The sequence below is a fragment of the Hyperoodon ampullatus genome, assembly GCF_949752795.1.
Source record: "Hyperoodon ampullatus genome assembly, chromosome: 9".
Classification (NCBI taxonomy): domain Eukaryota; kingdom Metazoa; phylum Chordata; class Mammalia; order Artiodactyla; family Ziphiidae; genus Hyperoodon; species Hyperoodon ampullatus.
In genome coordinates this window covers 13472503-13493745 of record NC_136922.1, presented here as the reverse complement: position 1 = coordinate 13493745, position 21243 = coordinate 13472503, and the positions used below count along the sequence as shown (strand labels likewise).

At 39.2% G+C, this 21243-nt stretch overlaps 2 protein-coding genes across 2 annotated transcripts in view; one reads left to right on the top strand and one right to left on the bottom strand.

Annotated features, from left to right (window-relative positions):
• The first annotated feature begins 441 nt into the window (after positions 1-441).
• On the top strand, positions 442-19753 carry EFCAB10 (EF-hand calcium binding domain 10). Its single transcript, XM_079711766.1, has 5 exons — positions 442-583; positions 14852-15016; positions 15125-15212; positions 18030-18073; positions 19620-19753. Exons 1-4 carry the CDS (start codon positions 475-477, stop codon positions 18064-18066), a joined length of 399 nt encoding a protein of 132 aa, XP_079567892.1. The 5' UTR covers positions 442-474; the 3' UTR covers positions 18067-18073; positions 19620-19753.
• Positions 18397-21243, bottom strand: part of RINT1 (RAD50 interactor 1) — a gene marked incomplete at its 5' end in the record, with an annotated part of 24700 nt that continues 21853 nt past the window's right edge. The window contains 3 exons of the mRNA XM_079711765.1: positions 18397-18417; positions 19587-19959; positions 20902-21116. Coding sequence (XP_079567891.1) covers positions 19746-19959; positions 20902-21116 — 429 coding nt within the window. The 3' untranslated portion in view covers positions 18397-18417; positions 19587-19745. The remainder of the gene's footprint in view (positions 18418-19586; positions 19960-20901; positions 21117-21243) is intronic.

The window sequence follows — 21243 nt, the reverse complement described above, 5'->3', positions numbered from 1 at the left end:
AGTCTGGTAGAGAAAACGGTCTCCCTTCCGGAAGCCCCGCCGCCAGCGCCGTGCTTCAGGCTGCTCACACCAAAGATGCTGCTTAGGACTCTCCACTGGACACCCCCGTTATTACACAAGTTCCTTCTGTTATTAGTCTATCCTCATGTGTTATTACCACATGAGACCTTGGGTCAGCAAGTACTGAGCTAGGTGCTAGAGACAGAAATAGGAAAAGACCATCAGGCCCGAAACTCAGCCCAGACAGCGGACGGCGCCCTCCGCCCGCAAGGAGCTCTGCACGGGTTTCCCTCCTGCCTCCGCGTAGGCCCCACCCCACATCTCCCAGACTGCCTCCTTCGTGAGGAGGTGCAGGATTTGGCGCCCAGGTCCCAGCCTGTGGGGCGCGCATCACGTAACCGCGTCGGGCGGAAGGGGCGGAGCCGAACGGCCGTGACGCTGCCTGGTCGCCTAGCAACGTCCCAATTCGGAGCGATGGAGGCCAACAGCAGCAGGGAGCTCGAAGCCAGGAATTATTTGGAAAAACATCGGATTATGGAGTTGCTGACCTATCTCACCAGCGCCCTCCTCTTTTCCCGGCCGGGTAAGTGTCTTGCCTACCACTCGGCTTTCTGTCCCACACCGAGCGGTTCCCAGAAATTCCCGGTGTAGCCATTCCTCCCCGCCCGCGTCCCGGGGGGCCAGCTTCCTTCCCGGCTACCACTCCCAGCCCCTCCGCGTACACTCTCCTGCCTCTCGGCTACTCGAGCCCTTCTGCTGCTAGTTAACGCTGTGGCCTTCAAATTAAGCAAGACTTAGTGAACGGCCTCTTTGTGCCTGCCACTAGCTGAGTGTGGCGGGACTCTCGCCGGTGGAGGGCTCTCGCCGGTGGGAGAGAGGCTCCGGGGTCCGGCAACCTGGCTCCGGGCTCCACCCCTTACTACTTTGTGATAGTGGGCAAGAGTCTGAACTTCGGTCTCCTCTTCTGGAAAATGGGGATTATAATAGTACCGATCTCATGGCAACGTGGGGAAGATAAAATAAATAATGTATAAATTATCCTTATGCCTGGTAAGCAACAGATGTTTCCAGTGTTATCCCTGCCCTCAAAGAGTTTGTAAGCCGGTAAAAACAACTGATAGGGTAAAAGGAAGGATATTCTTGAGGAGATAGATTTTCCTGACATGTTTTCTATGTCTGATTCCCTTACAAAGTTTGGATCGTTTCATAATTTTTGTGTAGTCTGTAAATGTAAAAGTTATGTTAAGGTGAAAGTGACTCGATGTGCTTCTCCCCAGGGTGCAGAATTGTAATTTACTAGTCTCATGTGGAGTGTCCAAAATGCCCAAATTGTCCATTTGCCTCTGGGTAAGGAAATATAAAAACCAAATATTCCAGTTTTGCCAAAAGCCACCCAACTAATATCCTGTATAAGGCGATCAAGTTCTCTCTAGTTGTTTTAAAATGATAAACCAGCAAAACTCTGCAACAATTAAAAATAAATAGAAAATCAAAAAAACAAAGTACAAAGGAATGCACTTTTTTACTGCACTGGGGAAAAGTTGCTGTCAAACTAATTTTTAAAAACCTACTTTTTGAAAAAGTGACTACCATCTCTTGCTGGTCTCTGGTACTGTGGTGGTGAAAATAGTCTTTTGCTGTTAGATGCAGACATATATGTATATGTGTGTGTGTCAAAACTTCAGAAATAGCAGAGGTAAAACCAATGAATCACCAAAGTAGTAATCAGTAAAGTTTATTTTGCACACACCAAAAAGATAGTTTGAAAACCAGGAGCAAACCAAAACAAGGAATGAGGCTCAGGGGTATATTGTTATGAAGCAGCTTATATGGCGAGAAGATAGTGACTGTTTATTCTTCACAGTAGTTGGTTATAATATTATCATCATCTTAAACGATAGGGAATTGGTTACTTCATATCAACCTTGGGAAACGGTTTAAATTTTGCTTATTTACAGAGGCAGAAGCACGAAATGACCCAGGTCAAGTGAGTCTTGCAAAATAAGCTAAACTAAGCTTTGCTTGTGTAACGTAACTGGTTTTGTCTGCCCAGGGAATTTTTCAAGGCTGGTTTCCATTTGGTCTTGATTTTAACAATCCCCCCTGCCCCGCTCCTCCTTTTGGTCTTTCTCTCCGTGGGCGGAGAGTATGAGCAACCAGTATAGCATTATTCCCGGCTACCCCTGTTGATGTAGTCAGGCTGAAGAATCGCATATACACTGTTTGCATTGGTTGAGTCCTTAGGCAGGAGAGCCGTGTAGTCACTATCTTAATTCTTTATATGGTTATTGTTGATTTTGTCCAGTTGTGTGATCCTGACGGATGCCATTTGGCATGCGAGTGGCTGGAGACAGGCATTTAAAACCCTCGAGAGTATACAACACACTAGAAAGGTTAATATGATAACTATAAGGAAAATAATAACCAAGGACTGAAAAATTGTCCAGAGCAGAGATTCCCAGGACCCAAGATTTAACCAGTTAAATAACTCAAATGGGTTATAACCAGCAGTTTTTAAGTTTTACCTTTCTAAGTGAACCGACAATTTTTTTGGATTAATGTGCCATGAGGTTTCAGTTTTTAAAGGTTATTTACATAGGCACAACCTGGTGTGTTAGCAATCGTGTATCCTCATGATTCCTCAAGACAAAAGGAAGGGAGGATGTTGTATTTTAGGAGACCGTGCTGCAGCTGAGCTTCCACCTAAATGAGGTGTCTGTGTGCTGTGAGCAATCAGGTAATTTAACAAGAGGCATTTCTAGGGAAACAAAAGAAAAACAAAGGCTAATAGTTTGAGCAAATTATAAATTCAGTTTCTGACTTTGGAGAGCAGCCATTTGAGAAAATTTGTAGATTTGAGTTTGAAGCATCTCCAGGTGGTGGAATGAGGATGGCAGTGACAGTCTAATGGATTTTCCTGGCTTGCAGTTTGAATGTGCCTGGCGAGCTTCTGAGTGGCCATGTAAAAACAAGCATGCAGATTGCCCACTCATGAGCTGTTGTGATTTCTCTGAGGTTTATGTCAAGTTGTCCAGCTTTAACTTGTATGGCTTTGGGGAAAGGGCAGTTGAGTTTCATAGTGATTTGGAGTCAAAAGAGTGGGAGAAAATCGGAAATATTAGTTTGGAGAGTTCTAGTCAAATACTGGAAGAAACTAGAAGAATTCAGGATCCAGTCCAGTTTACAGGTAGAAAACAAAACCTCAAAGAGGGTTAACAGTACTAAAATCTGATATCTACAAACGTGTATTACTAAAACATAATTTTTCTTTCTATAATCATCCCGAGTGTTATAAACGATAATCAGTAAGAGAAATTTGTTTGCAAATTAAGTCTAGTTTCAATAAACTTGATCTGATTATTTGTGTAAGTGCATTAAGAACAGTGATTGTATCGAATCTTTTTTTTTTTCTATTTCAAATGCTTGAACCACACATTTTTATTTCAGATTGAACCAGGAAATACATGAGTTTAGTTTTTTTTTTGAATTTTTGAATTTTATTTTTTTATACAACAGGTTCTTATTAGTCATCAATTTAATAATACACATCAGTGTACACATGTCAATCCCAATCGCCCAATTCATCACACCACCACCACCACTCCCCCTCCACTTTCCCCCCTTGGTGTCCATATGTTTGTTCTCTGCCTCTATGTCTCAATTTCTGCCCTGCAAACTGGTTCATCTGTACCAGTTTTCTAGGTTCCACATATATGCGTTAATATACGATATTTGTTTTTCTCTTTCTGACTTACTTCACTCTGTATGACAGTCTCTAGGTCCACCCACGTCTCAACAAATGACCCAATTTCGTTCCTTTTTATGGCCGAGGAATATTCCATTGTATATATGTACCACATCTTCTTTATCCATTCGTCTGTCGATGGGCATTTAGGCTGCTTCCATGACATGGCTATTGTAAATAGTGCTGCAATGAACATTGGGGTGCATGTGTCTTTTTGAATTATGGTTTTCTCTGGGTATATGCCCAGTAGTGGGATTGCTGGATCATATGGTAATTCTATTTTTATTTTTTTAAGGAACCTTCATACTGTTCTCCATAGTGACTGTATCAATTAACATTCCCACCAACAGTGCAAGAGGGTTCCCTTTTCTCCACACTCTCTCCAGCGTTTGTTGTTTGTAGATTTTCTGATGATGCCCATTTTAATTGGTGTGAGGTGATACCTCCTTGTACTTTTTTTTTTTTTTTTTTTTTTTTTTGCAGTATGTGGGCCTCCCACTGTTGTGGCTTCTCCCGTTGTGGAGCACAGGCTCCGGACGCACAGGCCCAGCGGCCATGGCGCACAGGCCCAGCGGCCATGGCTCATGGGCCCAGCCGCTCCACGGCATGTGGGATCTTCCCAGACCGGGGCACGAACCCGTTTCCCCTGCATCGGCAGGCGGACTCTCAACCACTGTGCCACCAGGGAAGCCCCCCTCCTTGTACTTTTGATGTACATTTCTCTAATAATTAGTGACATTGAGCAGCTTTTCATGTGCTTCTTGGCCATTTGTATATCTTCTTTGGAGAAATGTCTGTTTAGGTCTTCTGCCCATTTTTGGATTGGGTTGTTTGTTTTTTTAATATTGAGCTGCATGAGCTGTTTATATATTTTGGAGATTAATCTTTTGTCCATTGATTCATTTGCAAATATTTTCTCCCATTCTTCGGGTTGTCTTTTTGTCCTGTTTATAGTTTCCTTTGCTGTGCAAAAGCTTTTAAGTTTCATTAGGTCCCATTTGTTTATTTTTGTTTTTATTTCCATTACGCTAGAAGGTGGATCAAAAAAGATTTTGCGGGCTTCCCTGGTGGCGCAGTGGTTGAGAGTCCGCCTGCCGATGCAGGGGACACAGGTTCGTGCCCCGGTCCGGGAGGATCCCACATGCCGTGGAGTGGCTGGGCCCTTGAGCCAAGGCCGCTGAGCCTGCGCATCCGGAGCCTGTGCTCCGCAACGGGAGAGGCCACAACAGTGAGAGGCCCACATACCACCAAAAAAAAGATTTTGCTGTGATTTATGTCAAAGAGTGTTCTTCCTATGTTTTCCTCTAAGAGTTTTATAGTGTCCGGTCTTACATTTAGGTCTCGAATCCATTTTGAGTTTATTTTTGTGTATGGTGTTAGGGAGTGTTCTAATTTCATTCTTTTACATGTAGCTGTCCAGTTTTCCCAGCACCACTTATTGAAGAGACTGTCGTTTCTCCATTGTATATCCTTGCCTCCTTTGTCATAGGTTAGTTGACCATAGGTGCATGGGTTTATCTCTGGGCTTTCTATCTTGTTCCACTGATCTATGTTTCTGTGTTTTGCCAGTACCATATTGTCTTGATTACTGTAGCTTTGTAGTATAGTCTGAAGTCAGGGAGTCTGATTCCTCCAGCTCCATTTTTTTCCCTCAAGACTGCTTTGGCTATTCGAGGTCTTTTGTGTCTCCATACAAATTTTAAGATTTTTTGCTCTAGTTCCGTAAAAAAATGCCATTGGTAATTTGATAGGGATTGCATTGAATCTGTAGATTGCTTTGGGTACTAGAGTCATTTTCACAATATTGATTCTTCCAATCCAAGAACATGGTATATCTCTCCATCTCTTGGTATCATCTTTAATTTCTTTCATCAGTGTCTTATAGTTTTCTGCATACAGGTCTTTTGTCTCCCTAGGTAGGTTTATTCCTAGGTATTTTATTCTTTTTGTTGCAGTGGTAAATGGGAGTGTTTCCTTAATTTCTCTTTCAGATTTTTCATCATTAGTGTATAGGAATGCAAGAGAATTCTGTGCATTAATTTTGTATCCTGCAACATTACCACATTCATTGATTAGCTCTAGTTGTTTCCTGGTGGCATCTTTAGGATTCTCTATGTATAGTATCATGTCCTCTGCAAACAGTGACAGTTTTTCTTCTTCTTTTCCAATTTGTATTCCTTTTATTTCTTTTTCTTCTCTGATTGCCGTGGCTAGGACTTCCAAAACTATGTTGAATACTAGTGGTGAGAGTGGACATTCTTGTCTTGTTCCTGATCTTGGAGGAAATGCTTTCAGTTTTTCACCATTGAGAATGATGTTTGCTGTGGGTTTGTCGTATATGGCCTTTTTTATGTTGAGGTAGGTTCCCTCTATGCCCACTTTCTGGAGAATTTTTTATCATAAATGGGTGTTGCATTTTGTCAGAAGCTTTTTCTGCATCTATTGAGATGATCCTATGGTTTTTATTCTTCAATTTGTTAATATGGTATATCACATTGATTGATTTGTGTATATTGAAGAATCCTTGCATCCCTGGGATAAATCCCACTTGATCATGGTGTATGATCCTTTTAATGTGTTGTTGGATTCTGTTTGCTAGTATTTTGTTGAGGATTTTTGCATCTATATTCATCAGTGATATTGGTCTGTAATTTTCTTTTTTTGTAGTATCTTTGTCTGGTTTTGGTATCAGGGTGATGGTGGCTTCATAGAATGAGTTTGGGAGTGTTCCTTCCTCTGCAATTTTTTGGAAGAGTTTGAGAAGGATGGGTGTTAGCTCTTCTCTAAATGTTTGATAGAATTCCCCTGTGAAGCCATCTGGTCCTGGACTGTTGTTTGTTGGAAGATTTTTAATCACAGTTTTAATTTCATTACTTGTGATTGGTCTGTTCATATTTTCTATTTCTTCCTGGTTCAGTCTTGGAAGGTTATACCTTTCTAGGAATTTGTCCATTTCCTCCAAGTTGTCCATTTTATTGGCATCAAGTTGCTTGTAGTAGTCTCTTAGGATGCTTTGTATTTCTGCGGTGTCTGTTGTAACTTCTCCTTTTTCATTTCTAATTTTATTGATTTGAGTTAGATTGTTTACTTGAGATTTTTCTTGTTTCTTGAGGTAGGCTTGTATAGCTATAAACTTCCCTCTTAGAACTGCTTTTGCTGCATCCCATACGTTTTGGATCGTCGTGTTTTCATTGTCATTTTTCTCAGGTATTTTTTGGTTTCCTCTTTGATTTCTTCAGTGGTCTCTTGGTTATTTAGTAACGTATTGTTTAGCCTCCATGTGTTTGTGGTTTTTACATTTTTCCCCTGTTATTCATTTCTAATCTCATAGCGTTGTGGTCAGAAGAGATGCTTGATATGATTTCAATTTTCTTAAATTTCCTGAGGCTTGATTTGTGACCCAAGATGTGATCTATCCTGGAGAACATTCCATGTGCACTTGAGAAGAAAGTGTAATCTGCTGTTTTGGGATGGAATGTCCTATAAATATCAAATCTATCTGGTCTACTGTGTCATTTAAAGCTTCTGTTTCCTTATTTATTTTCATTTTGGATGATCTGTCTATTGGTGTAAGTGAGGTGTTAAAGTCCCCCACTATTACTGTGTTACTGTCGATTTCCTCTTTTAGAGCTGTTAGCAGTTGCCTTATGTATTGAGGTGCTCCTATGTTGGGTGCATATAGATTTATAATTGTTATCTCTTCTTCTTGGACTGATCCCTTGATCATTATGTAGTGTCCTTCCTTCTCTCTTGTAACATTCTTTATTTTAAAGTCTATTTAATCTGATATGAGTATTGCTACTCCGGCTTTCTTTTGATTTCCATTTGCACGGAATATCTTTTTCCATCCCCTCACTTTCAGTCTGTATGTGTCCCTAGGTCTGAAGTGGGTCTCATGTAGACAGCATATATATGGGTCTTATTTTTGCATCCATTCAGCGAGCCTGTGTCTTTTGGTGGGAGCATTTAATCCATTCACGTTTAAGGTAATTATTGATATGTATGTTCCTATGGCCATTTTCTTAATTGTTTTGTGTTTGTTTTTGTAGGTCCTTTTCTTCTCTTGTGTTTCCCACTTAGAGAAGTTCCTTTAGCATTTGTTGTAGAGCTGGTTTGGTGGTGCTGAATTCTGTTAGCTTTTGCTTGTCTGTAAAGTTTTTTGACTTCTCCATCGAATCTGAATGAGATCCTTGCTGGGTAGAGTAATCTTGGTTGTAGGTTCTTCCCTTTCATCACTGTAAGTATGTCATGCCACTCCCTTCTGGCTTGTAGAGTTTCTGCTGAGAAATCAGCTGTTAACTGTATGGGAGTTCCCTTGTATGTTATTTGTCATTTTTCCCTTGCTGCTTTCAATAATTTTTCTTTGTCTTTAATTTTTGCCAGTTTGATTACTGTGTGTCTTGGTGTGTTTCTCCTTGGGTTTATCCTGTGTGGGACTCTCTGTGCTTCCTGGACTTGGGTGGCTATTTCCTTTCCAATGTTAGGGAAGTTTTTGACTCTAATCTCTTCAGATATTTTCTCAGGTCCTTTCTCTCTCTCTTCTCCTTCTGGGACCCCTATAATGTGAATGTTGTTGTGTTTAATCTTGTCCCAGAGGTCTCTTAGGCTCTCTTCATTTCTTTTCATTCTTTTTTCTTTATTCTGTTCTGTGGCAGTGAATTCCACCATTCTGTCTTCCAGGTCACTTATCCGTTCTTCTGCCTCAGTTATTTTGCTATTGATTCTTTCTACTGTAGTTTTCATTTCAGTTATTGTATTGTTCATCTCTGTTTGTTTGTTCTTTAATTCTTCTAGGTCTTTGTTAAACATTTCTTGCATCTTCTCGATCTTTGCCTCCATTGTTTTTCCGAGGTCCTGGATCATCTTCACTATCATTATTCTGAATTCTTTTTCTGGAAGGTTGCCTAGCTCCACTTCATTTAGTTGTTTTTCTGGGGTTTTATCTTGTTCCTTCATCTGGTACATAGCCCTCTGCCTTTTCATCTTGTCTATCTTTCTGTGAATGTGGTTTTTGTTCCACAGGCTGCAGGATTGTCGTTCTTCTTACTTCTGCTGTCTGCCCTCTGGTAGATGAGGTTATCTAAGAGGCTTGTATGGACTGTTTTAAATCTGCTTTGCTGGAGCTTTTCATAAGGAATCTCAGATTAGACCTTTAAAGTCTCTTTAGGCTAAGAAGCCAAGCCAAGGACTTGTCCATTGTTTCCATTGTGCAAATATATATATCGTCATGAAAAATAAGAATATTTAGTAAGAGTTTCAAAATTCTGGAGGAATCAGGTAGGGAGAAAAAGATAAATGTTTCAACCTTTGTTGCAAATACATACTTCACCAAATTGCAGTAAGTTATAGACAGCTTAAAAGAGAGGAGAAAAGAGGCCTCTTTAAATCTGGAAAACAAAACATTAAAGAACCAGCAATGTTTTAAATTAAATCATAAAAATTAAAATCAGTTCATTCAGGCTTACATAATTAATTCTTATTTTGCTTGATCTTGGTAGGCAGCTTTATGAATCAGTTTTCCACTAGAGTTCTAGAAATTCTTACCCAGTTCAATAATATGATTTTATAATTATCAGAAACCTTTACTTTTCAGAGTCTTTTCCATGAATCTTCTTGAAAATGAAGCACTTTTTAGGAACAGTTACAAAAGCATCACAGTAAAACAATAACTGTGAGTGGCAAAAGACCTAAAAATAGTCATGGTTAAAGACCTGGTAAGTGTTCACATACACACAGCAAAAATGATGCAATTGATGAGGAAATTTGGTTACTTTTATGATATATAATGTTTTAAGATAATGGCTGGAATTATGACTGATAACATTATGCCAGCATATAGATTTTTAAGAATTTCATATAATTTCTGAATTACTTATTTTAATGATATATATCCCTTATAAATATGACCTAAGAAGGTTAAATATTGCTTTTTATTTGACGATGTTTCCTATGCAGTCTAATATATCAAATAAGCCTAAGTAATATTTCTCTTTTAGCTTCATTCAGAATTTGATTTGGGAAGTTTTTTTAAAATGTCAAAACATTGAAAATATGTGATCAAATAGAATCACAGGTCACTGTGAAACAATACTTAGTTATCCATTCAACCAAAGTGACAAAATATTTCAAAGGCAAATACAGAAAGTTATATAGTTGTAAAAAACCAACCAAACAAAAATTAGCTCTTTTAATTCTATAAGAGTCGGATTTTTTTTTCTACATAGTCAAAGACCTGATAATGACAACGTGAAGCACAGTAAATTATTTTCATAAGACGTACATCTTTTTTAAATTTTTGGCTGTGTTGGGTCTTCATTGCTGCTTACAGACTTTCTCTAGTTGCGGCGAGCGGAGGCTACTCTTCATTGTCTTGCATGGGCTTCTCATTGCAGTGGCTTCTCTTGTTGCGGAGCGCAAGCTCTAGGCCTGCGGGCTTCAGTAGTTGTGGCACACGGGCTCAGTAGTTGTGGCTCGTGTGCTCTAGAGCCAGGCTCAGTAGTTGTGGTGCATGGGCTTAGTTGCTCCGAGGCACATGGGATCTTCGCAGACCAGGGCTCCAACCCATGTCCCCTGCATTGCCAGGCGGATTATTTAAAACTGCGCCACCAGGAAAGCCCAAGATGTACATTTTTGTTTCCTAGGCAGGTTACATCAAAGGTAAAGAAAAACCTTTGTTCACCATTTCTTTTTTTTAAAGATTTTATTTATTATTTATTTATTTATTTTTGGCTGCGACGGGTCTTAGTTGTGGCACGCGGGATCTTCATTGTGGCACATGGGCTTCTCTCTAGTTGTGGCATGTGGGTTTTTTCTCTCTAGTTGTGGCACACAGGCTCCAGAGCCTGTGAAATTGTGAAATTGTGAAGAAGGAAAAGAAATTCATTTGAGTTTTGCTGTTGTGGTTCAGACTGAAAAGGTTACAGCCACAGTGCATAAGTGCTTAGTTAAGATGGAAAAGGCATTAAATTTGTACAGTAAGGTATTTTGAGAGAGACCACATTCATATAACTTTTATTATGGTAGATCATTATAATTGATTTTATTATTAGTTGTTAATTTCTTACTATGCCTAATTTATAAATTAAACTTTATCATGTGGTTTCAGGCATTACAGAGGGTATTGGAATGTATTCTCCATGGATAAGGGGGAACTACCGTATATCCATTTTTTTTTTAAGTAGCTTTTCTTTTATTTATCTGCTTATTTTTTAAAAGGTTTTTTTGTTTTTGTTTTTGTTTGGCTGTGTTGGGTCTTTGTTGCTGCACGCTGGCTTTCTCTAGTTGCGGTGAGCAGGGGCTACTGTTGGTTGTGGTGCACGGGCTTCTCATTGCAGTGGCTTCTCTTGTTGCAGAGCACAGGCTCTAGGCATGTGGGTTTTAGTAGCTGTGGCACGTGAGCTCAGTAGTTGTGGCTTGTGGGCTCTAGAGCATGGGCTGTAGAGCGCAGGCTCAGTAGTTGTGGCTCACAGGCTTAGTTGCTCATGGCATGTGGGATCTTCCTGGACCAGGGCTTGAACCCATGTCCCCTGCATTGGCAGGTGGATTCTTAACCACTGCGCCACCAGGTAAGTCCCTGTATATCCACTTCTAATATGTTCCATATTACTCACTATTGTATGATTGATGCTCAGGAAGAAACACTATCTTTATCTTGGGTCTTTGCAAAGCTTCTGGCATTATGATATGTATCTCAGTTTGAAAACCTTGGAATTGTAAGGGAGTAATGGAAAATAAGACTTCACAGCGTGGTTGGGCTATTACTGTTGTAAGAACACGTCCACAGTCCCACATCCTTGATCCTTAAATTCTAGAAGCTCTGAAACCCAACAGATTTTCATAACTCATTTAACAGCCAAATTTGACATAATCTGAAGTCATTTGGTAGGAAAATCTGGGCTTTTCTAGGGTATATTGGGAAATATAGCCCCTGGCTGGGCAGCCCTTCCCAGTGGCAATTCTATGCTGTGGAAGGAGGGAGTATATATTTTTAGGGGATGACTTTAAAGAAGTCAGAAGTTTTTTTAAGGAGGCAGTTGTAGTCACCCAGGTGAGAACGACTGCTGTGGCAGTGGTGGGGATCAGATGACTTTGAGAGCTACTGAGGAGAAAGACTCCGGAGAGATTGTCATGACTGACTAGGTTTGGGTGTCGCAGGTGCTTCCCATGTCTGAGTTAGTTGAGTGTGGTAGAATCTCAGAGCTGTGGAAGCACACTGACTGGGTTCATACTGGCTGTGTGGCCTTGAGCAAGTGACTGTCGTGAGGAGAAAATCAAGTAAGCCAAAGAAAATGTTTATCATAGTACCAGGCACATAGTAAGGGCTCAATAAATACTAGCTATTAGTATTGCAACTTTGAACTTGAAGTATGTCTCCCTTGAAGAACTGATGGTCATTGTCAGCTGACATTTATGTAACTTAAGTGGTTAGTGCCATTTGGCTCTTCCCTTCATGTTTTAAAAAATTTATACCTTTATTATATATACTTACGTTGTAAGCATTTTCAAAACATTTTTAGAAGCGGGTGGAGTATAAATTATCAATTCCAAATATAGACATTATAGCACCTCATGTAGTCTGAAGGATATACAGCAACAAATCTTCATCAAAGTAACATACCAAGTTCCATTAGCATTATTTACGTATTCTAGCCTTAAAAAGAAATGTAGTGAGTTGAAATCAAACTTGGACACTTTTCTCCTTCTAATTTTGTTATACAGTTCAGAAAGAAATGACAGAAGACTACATACATGATGTGATTGCCTTAGTAACCTATTTGCTGCTATAACGTATTAAAAGTTGCTCAAAAAAGGCACTATATTAGATTAAAAGTCTGCCTACTTCTAGTTTCAACACATAAATTCCAAGGAGTGAAATACACGGAGGAGAAACCTATATGATTAAGAGAGACTTAAAAACATAACCTATCACAATGTGTGGACTCTGTTTGATTACTGATTTTTAAAGAGTGTTTACAATTTATGACATTTGTGAGACAACTGGAAATTTGAATAATACCTGGCTATTTGAGAACATTAAGAATTTTGTTAGATGTGTAAATTGTATCACAATAACAGTATTGTGGTAACATAAAAAAGAAAAAGGAGTCCCCTCTTCAACAAATGGTGTTGGGAAGACTGAATAACCTCATGCAGAAAAAGAAAACTGGACCCCTGTCTAACACCATTCACAAAAATTAACTCGAAATGGATTAAAGACTTAAACATAAGACCTGATACTGTGAAATTCCTAGAAGAAGACACGGGGAAGAAGCTCCTTGACATTGGTCTTGTCAATGATTTTTGGATATGACCCCAAAAGCACAAACAACAAAAGCAAATATCAACAAGTGAGACTAAATTAAACTTTAAAACTTCTGCACAGCAAAAGAAACAGTCAACAAAATGAAAAGGCAGTCTATGGAATGGGAAAAAAATATTTTCAAATCATATATATGATAAGGGGCTAATATCCAAAATAAATGAAGAACCCATATAACTCAATGACAAAAAAACAATTTGATTAAAAATGGGCAGAGGAACTAAATAGATATTTTTCCTAAGAAGACATCCAAATGACAACACGTACATTAAAAGATGCTGTATATCACAAATCATTGGGAATGCAAATTAAAACCACAATGAGATATCAAGTTACACCTGTTAGAACAGCTGTCATGGGTGGACCTTGAGGACATTGTGATAAGTGAAATAAGTCAAAGAGAGAAAGATACTGTGTGATATCACTTACATGTGGAATCTAAAAAAGCCAAACTCCTAAAAACAGAGTAGAATGGTGGTTACCAGAGGCTGGGGGATGCGGGATAGGAGAGATGTTGTTTAAGGGTACAAACTTGCAACTAGTAGATAACTAAGTCCTGGAGATCTAATGCACAGCATAGTGATTACAGAGAACAATGCTGTATTGTAAACATCAAACTTGCTAAGAGACTAGATCTTAATTGTTCCCACTGCAAAAAAGCCATGATCATTATGTGATGTGATGGAACTGTTAGCTAGCACTGCAGTGGCAATCATACTGCAGTATAAAGGTACCAAACCAACATATTGCACACCTTAAACTTACACAATTTTATGTCAGTTATAGCTCAACAAAAAAGAGAAAAGGGGTCCTTATCTTTTAGAGATGCACACTGAAACATTCAGTAATGAAATGTGATTGCTGTGATTTACTTCAGAATAATACAGGAAGAGGGGACCTAGGTGGGATCATGGTGAAATAAGATGAGCCACAAAATTGAACAGTTGAAGTTGGTGATGAGTTCATTATACTTTTCTGTCTACTTTTATTATATGTATGAAACTCTCAGTGACAGAGTTTTTAAAAGACTTTTAAAATACACACACACACACACACACACACACACACACACACACACACACACACACACACACACACACACACACACACACACACACACACACACACACACACACACACACACACACACACACACACACACACACACACACACACAGAGTCCTACTAAATCCTAGGATTGAAGTACCGTGATGGAGCAGATGGAACATTCCTCATCTAAGCCATACCATTTTTACTTCTTTTGGCTTCTTTTATTATCATAACTAACCTGCATTATTTCTGAAAAGTGGATTGATCTTTTCATTTTTCACATTGTTTAGATGAAAGATAGCCTGTTTATCCAAAATACTGCCCTTATGTTAGGAATGAACATTTATGCTTCCTAATTGGAGGACTATATTAATCTAAGTGTTTGTTTTTTAAAACCTATTTTTTCCTTCTTTTAGCTGGCCTTTTTTCCTGCATCACGCTGTTCCATTTTGAGGGTTTTCAACTCTGTCTATAAATTAAGAGTCACCTGAGGAGCTTTTTTGAAAAATGCGTAGATCCCGTCTCTGGACATTTTTATTCAGTCATCCGGAGTAAGGCACTTTTGTATGTAATTATTTAACTGTTTATTGTCTTGCCTTTCCTGCAAGCAAGGCCTATATTCCCAGTGCCTTGTACGGTTCTTCAAATATAGGTATTTAATAATTGTTACATGACTATTTCTATTTGTGACATATTTTAATTTCATATCAGAAGGAATTGGAACTATTCTTTTACAGAAAAACCAAGAGAGTTTTTAATATCTTTATTGGAACGGCTGAGAATTGCCAAAGTATCAGGCGTGGCTTTCCCTTTCTTTATGGATAACTCTAACGTTGCAGCCATGTTTCAGATGCTGGACTCCTCGAATAAAGGATCAATATCATTTATACAGTATAAAGAAGGTCAGTATCTTCTACAAATTGAAGTAATAATTTGTAGTCATTCCGTAAATTTCCCTAGCTGAAACTAATTCTCACTTTGTAAATTTTCCTTTCTTCTTATTCTCATAGCCCTAAAAACCCTGGGTCTGTGTACTGCAGATGAAGTTTTAAAAGATGACGGACATGGAATAACTTGTGAAAAATTCATGCGTGAAGTGTAAGTTTATTTTTAAATGACTAATATTTAAATAACATGGAATGATTTTGAAGTACAATTAATACATTTTAAAACAAAGGTTCCTACCTTCTGATAGAAACATTTCATTCCCCTGAAACTTTCAGCTGACTAGAAAGTGAAGACAGGCAGGGCTGACAGTACTCTCTAAGCCTGGGGGGAGGGGAGGGAGAGGATGCTGGGGTTAGGAGGATCCAGAGGCAGCTTCCTTCTTTTCTCACTGGGAAACCCCAGCAATTCTCAAAGAATGAGGTAGAGAAGCCCCGATCTGCTAGAAAAACTAACAGAAAAGCTTTAAGCTCAATATACTAGTTGGAAAATCTCTGTATATAGAGTAATAAAATTTCTCGCAAAATACTTCCTAAAAATGATTTCGTAAATGTTTATCAATAGTACAGGCTGCATGCCAGCCTGACAATTTCGGATTTGAGGTATTACAGCATGAAAAGTACTAACTAAATGCTAAGTCAGAAAAACAAACAAAAAAAAACCCCGAGGGAATAAAACTTGATAGTTCTGGAAGCCTCTAGCTAATCTAGCTCAGTTTGTTTAAAAGTTTTATTTAACATAATCCAAGGCCAAGGAGAAGTTAGAAGAAAAAAGAAAGTAAGATTCTCATCTCATCATTAGTTACATAAATATTCAACAAAAAATGTTTAATTACATCACCTACCCCAGAGAATGATGGTAGCACAGTGCTCTAGCTGAAATGTTTCATCCACAAAGCAGGGATTGCCCACTGTCACATGGGATGGAACTAGGAAGTATTCTGAATGGAAAGACATTTGTAGAAAATGAGAGCAATCCTATTTCAGTCACTATCTCATAGTATGTTTTCTTATGGGAAATATAGTGAATTTCCAAACTAGATACAGGAACTTCAATTATAAACATTTTATTTTATTTTATTTTATTTTTTAACATCTTTACTGGAGTATAATTGGTTTACAATGGTGTGTTAGTTTCTGCTGTATAACAAAGTGAATCAGCTATACGTATATATATATCCCCATATCCCCTCCCTCTTGCATCTCCCTCCCACCCTCCATATCCCACCCCTCGAGGTGGTCACAAAGCACAGAGCTGATCTCCCTGTGCTATGCAGCTGCTTCCCACTAGCTATTTTACATTTGGTCGTGTATGTATGTCCATACCACTCTCTCACTTTGTCCCAGCTTACCCTTCCCCCTCCCCGTGTCCTCAAGTCCATTCTCTATGTCTGAGTCTTTATTCCTGTCCTGTCCCTAGGTTCTTCAGAACCATTTTTTTTTTTTCAGATTCCATATATATGTGTTAGCATACGGTATTTTTCTCTGACTTACTTCACTCTGTATGACAGACTCTAGGTCTATCCACATGACTACAAATAACTCAGTTTTGTTTCTTTTTATGGCTGAGTAATATTCCATTGTATATTTGTGCCACATCTTCCTTATCCATTCATCTATCGATGGACACTTAGGTTGCTTCCACTTCCTGGCTATTGTAAATAGAGCTGCAGTGAACATTGTGGTACATTACTCTTTTTGAATTATGGTTTTCTCAGGGTATATGCCCAGTAGTGGGCTTGCTGGGTCGTATGGTAGTTCTGTTTTTAGTTTTTTAAGGAACCTCCATACTGTTCTCCATAGTGGCTGTACCAATTTACATTCCCACCAACAGTGCAAGAGGGTTCCCTTTTCTGCACACCCTCTCCAGCATTTATTGTTTGTAGATTTTTTGATGATGGCCATTCTGACCGGTGTGAGGTGATACCTCGTTGTAGTTTTTTTTTTTTTTTTTTTTGCGGTACGTGGGCCTCTCACTGTTGTGGCTCTCCTGTTGCGGAGCACAGGCTGTGGACATGTAGGCTCAGTGGCCATGGCTAACAGGCCCAGCCGCTCCGCGGCATGTGGGATCTTCCCGGACCGGGGCACGAACCCGTGTCCCCTGCATTGGCAGGCGGACTCTCAACCACTGCGCCACCAGGGAAGCCCCTCATTGTAGTTTTTTTTTTTTTTTTTTTTTTTTGCTGTACGTGGGCCTCTCACTGTTGTGGCCTCTCCCCATTGCGGAGCACAGGCTCCGGACGTGCAGGCCCAACGGCCATGGCTCACGGGCCCAACCGCTCCGCGGCATGCGGGATCCTCCCAGACCGGGGCACGAACCCGTGTCCCCTGCATCGGCAGGCGGACTCTCAACCACTGCGCCACCAGGGAAGCCCCCCTCATTGTAGTTTTGATTTGCATTTCTCTAATGATTAGTGATGCTGAGCATCCTTTCATGTGTTTGTTGGCAATCTGTGTATCTTCTTTGGAGAAATGTCTATTTAGGTCTTCTGCCCATTTTTGGATTGGGTTGTTTTTTTTGATATTGAGCTGCATGAGCTGCTTGTATACTTTGAAGATTAATCCTTTGTCAGTTGCTTCATTTGCAAATATTTTCTCCCATTCTGAGGGTTGTCTTTTTGCCTTGTTAATGGTTTCCTTTGCTGTGCAAAAGCTTTTAAGTGTCATTAGGTCCGGTTTGGTTATTTTTGTTTTTATTTCCCTTTCTCTAGGAGGTGGGTCAAAAAGGATCTTGCTGTGATTTATGTCATAGAGTTAAACATACATTTTAAAGTGATTTTTATAAGTTTATTTGTTATGTTAGATTATCTACAACAGTCTCCCTGAATTGGCAAAGAAAATTAAAGGTTGATTATAATTTATTATCTCTGCTCTTGTATTTTATTCAACAGACATATTCATCATTTATATTTGTAAATGGAATTACTCTGAGTTTTCATGGCTCCTGAGCTTTTTGTTTTTGTTTTCTTAGGAACAAGAGGACCCAGGAAATATGGTCAGCGTTTTAATAACACTGTAAGTCCAAGATAATAAATGATTCTATACAGTTTTCAGTTGTTCGGTTTCATTAATTCAGAACTTCATCATATAACTTGAAATCCAACTGGCTCTGGCTTCTTTATTAAAAAACAAACAAACAAAAAACCCCAAAAGGAAAAAAGACACTTTATTTTCCAGTGTTAGGCCAGTTTGTCCTCAAATTAAGTAGAATCTCAACATCTTGTTGAGCCAGTTTATAAATTCCGACTTCATTTAATGCCGCTGTGGCAGGAGGTTGCCCTGAAGTTGACTGCAGCACATCTCTCAGAAGTAGGGCAGAACCAGTGTTCAAATTCAAAACAATACAGGCTTCTTTTACACTGTTTAAAAAAAAAAAAAAAAAAGCTGGAGGTAAATGAGATCTCCATTATCTATATCATCCCATATTACCCTGTAACAATTTTTTTTTTTTTTTTGAGGTACGCGGGTCTCTCACTGTTGTGGCCTCTCCCGTTGCGGAGCACAGGCTCCGGGCGCGCAGGCTCAGCGGCCATGGCTCACGGGCCCAGCCGCTCCGCGGCATGTGGTATCTTCCCAGACTGGGGTGCGAACCCGTGTCCCCTGCATCGGCAGACGGACTCTCAACCACTGCGCCACCAGGGAAGCCCTACCCTGTAACAATTTCATTTTGAAAAACTAAACAACTACCCTGCACTGCTAGATCATATCATTTATAGTTTATAAAAACTATTTATGGATTAGCTATTTGGCTCTTTTAACGTGTTTTGACTGTATATGTACAGAGTTTATATTTCATTAGATTACTATAAGGTACTAGGATCATTGTTTTCAGTACGTATCCATTATTTCCCAAAATGTGATACTTGATAGTAACAGTCTATTAAATGTAGCTAAGACTTCAGGTACATTAGGATACAGGAAAAGAGAAAATTAAGGGACAAAATAAAAGCAGAAAGGTAGAATACTAAAAAAAAGCAGAAATAGATACCTTACTGAAATGAGCAAAAAAACTTTCATTTTATGTTTAAAAGGAATACTTTATAATCTCAAAAACCTAAATAGTTTAAATTTTACATCAACAATTTCTAAAAATACTTGTAAGAATTCTCTTACATCCATTTATAATTATACTTAGAACCAAAATTAATATCAAATGTTTAAGAAAGCAAATTTTCTTCAGGCCTGGCCTGTTATTCAGTACTAAATATATTTCAAATTTCTTCTATTTATTGACTATGGCAGAACTGCCTTTGCTTTCATTTTCTATTTATTTCCCAGTAATAAGCACATAGGAGCATTACATCAAGTATTAGAAAACAAAGCCCAACATATCATTTATATCCAGTTCTGGTCAAGTTTTTGGGGTCATGGGTCACATCTTGTACTATTGGTACATAACAAATACTTTAAACTGTTAACTGATGCAATATATATTTAACATCACTGGAACCCTAAAGCTGTTAAAAAAGGAATCAACTTCCTCTAACAATGTGATACATCAAAAGTAATTGTTAAATATTGCACTTACTGTTTAAAATAATTTTCTGGCCTCTTGCAATAGTGGGAAAACAAAGGGAAAAGATTCCGAGTCATATCGAAGTGCAGCTGAGCTGCTCCTCCTTCGTTGAAGTGATTGGCAAGAATTATCTGCAAAAAAGGACAATTCATATAGCAGTTGCCTCTATCATCACAGCCCAACGTACAGTCTACTCTTACTTACTTCTTGGTAGATGTGTACATCCAGCTTCTCTACAAGCATTTGCCAGAAGATTTTAAATAAGGAAAAGCAGAGCTGCTGCTCCAGTTGAAGTAAACGGTCTCGTAAAGTAAGCAGTAAAGGGCAAGCCGAGCTGGACAGGGACATCACTGCCTGCTCTGACTGCGATGGCAAGGACAGCCACCTGGGAAAAAGGGAAACAGCACTGCCTGAAGCACGTTCATTTTTATCATGAAATGTTTCATCTCTCTGTATTTTTCAAGATTTAACAAATCATTTTAAATGTGGGGAAGTGCACTGTCCTGGGGCATTTTGGATAAGGAAAAATGTGCAGCCCAACATTAAAAGCTCTCTCAGAAAATAAATGGACTTATGTTTGTTTGTTTATTTAATTTTATTTTTTGGCCACGCCACACAGCTTGTGGGATCTTAGTTCCCTGACCAGGGACTGAACCCAGGCCCTGGCAGTGAAAGTGCTTAGTCCTAACCACTGGACCGTCAGGGAATTCCCTGTACCTATGTTTATATTTTAGTTCTCAATGAAATACTCTTTACTTACTGAGGATGATAAATTTTTTAAATCCCCAATTTTAATATGACTTACTGATATACGAGTTAAAATGTAAAATGCATTTACATTTAAGACATCAGCTAATTTTACACTCTAATTTTCAGCAAAACAACAGGGACTAGTAACACTTCCAAACTGATAACAAGTCCTCTGTGTGACAGGACTGCTAGGACAGACATTGCCTGCGCTCAAGGAGCTCACCGTCTGGGAGGTAACAGATGTCACAGGAATCATGAGAGTGGACTAAACTATAGCACAGGCATACACAGGTACTACAGCAGCACCTTGCTTTGTCAATGGGTGACAGGCTAGGCATTCAACCCCGTATCAGACACCAGCTCGCTGGACTTACAGACACATCTGAAGGTTAAGTTATGTTCAGTTTATTCTGATTAAGAATGTCTGAATATATTTTAGAAACAGTTAAAAGTCTGGAGTGCAAAAGGCCAAGCTCTGTGCTATCTAGACACTTTGGAAATCTGACTGCATGTCACCTTTTAACTTCTATCAAACTGGAGTTGAGAGCTGACTTATAAGAAAGTACAGAGAACTTACCTTTCTTTTTTATACAATTTTGCAGCATCTTTAACTTCTCTAAAAACATGGTCTACTTGCCGGGTCAGCATGTCATGCTTTAAACGCTCTAACAGGTTAATCATGTCATCAAAGACAGAGCTCTCCATAGAGGCCAGTTGTCCCAGCTGCAATTTACTGAGAGTGTTATTCTCTGCAAAGACTTCCAATGCTGCCTGTTGAAGTTGTAGAAAGAACTGAAAGCAAAAATATGTTAACATGTTTAAGATACTTTTTTAACAGCTTGAGATGTAACTCATGTACCATACAATTCACCCATTTAAAGTATACAGTTTGGGGACATCCCTGCTGGAGCAGTGGCTG

Coding starts and splice junctions, on each gene's coding strand:
- EFCAB10 (XM_079711766.1), top strand. CDS start 475: ATGGAGGCCAACAGCAGCAGGGAGCTCGAAGCCAGGAATTATTTGGAA. Junction 584..14,851: donor CCTCCTCTTTTCCCGGCCGG/GTAAGTGTCTTG, acceptor ATTCTTTTACAG/AAAAACCAAGAGAGTTTTTA. Junction 15,213..18,029: donor GAAAAATTCATGCGTGAAGT/GTAAGTTTATTT, acceptor TTGTTTTCTTAG/GAACAAGAGGACCCAGGAAA.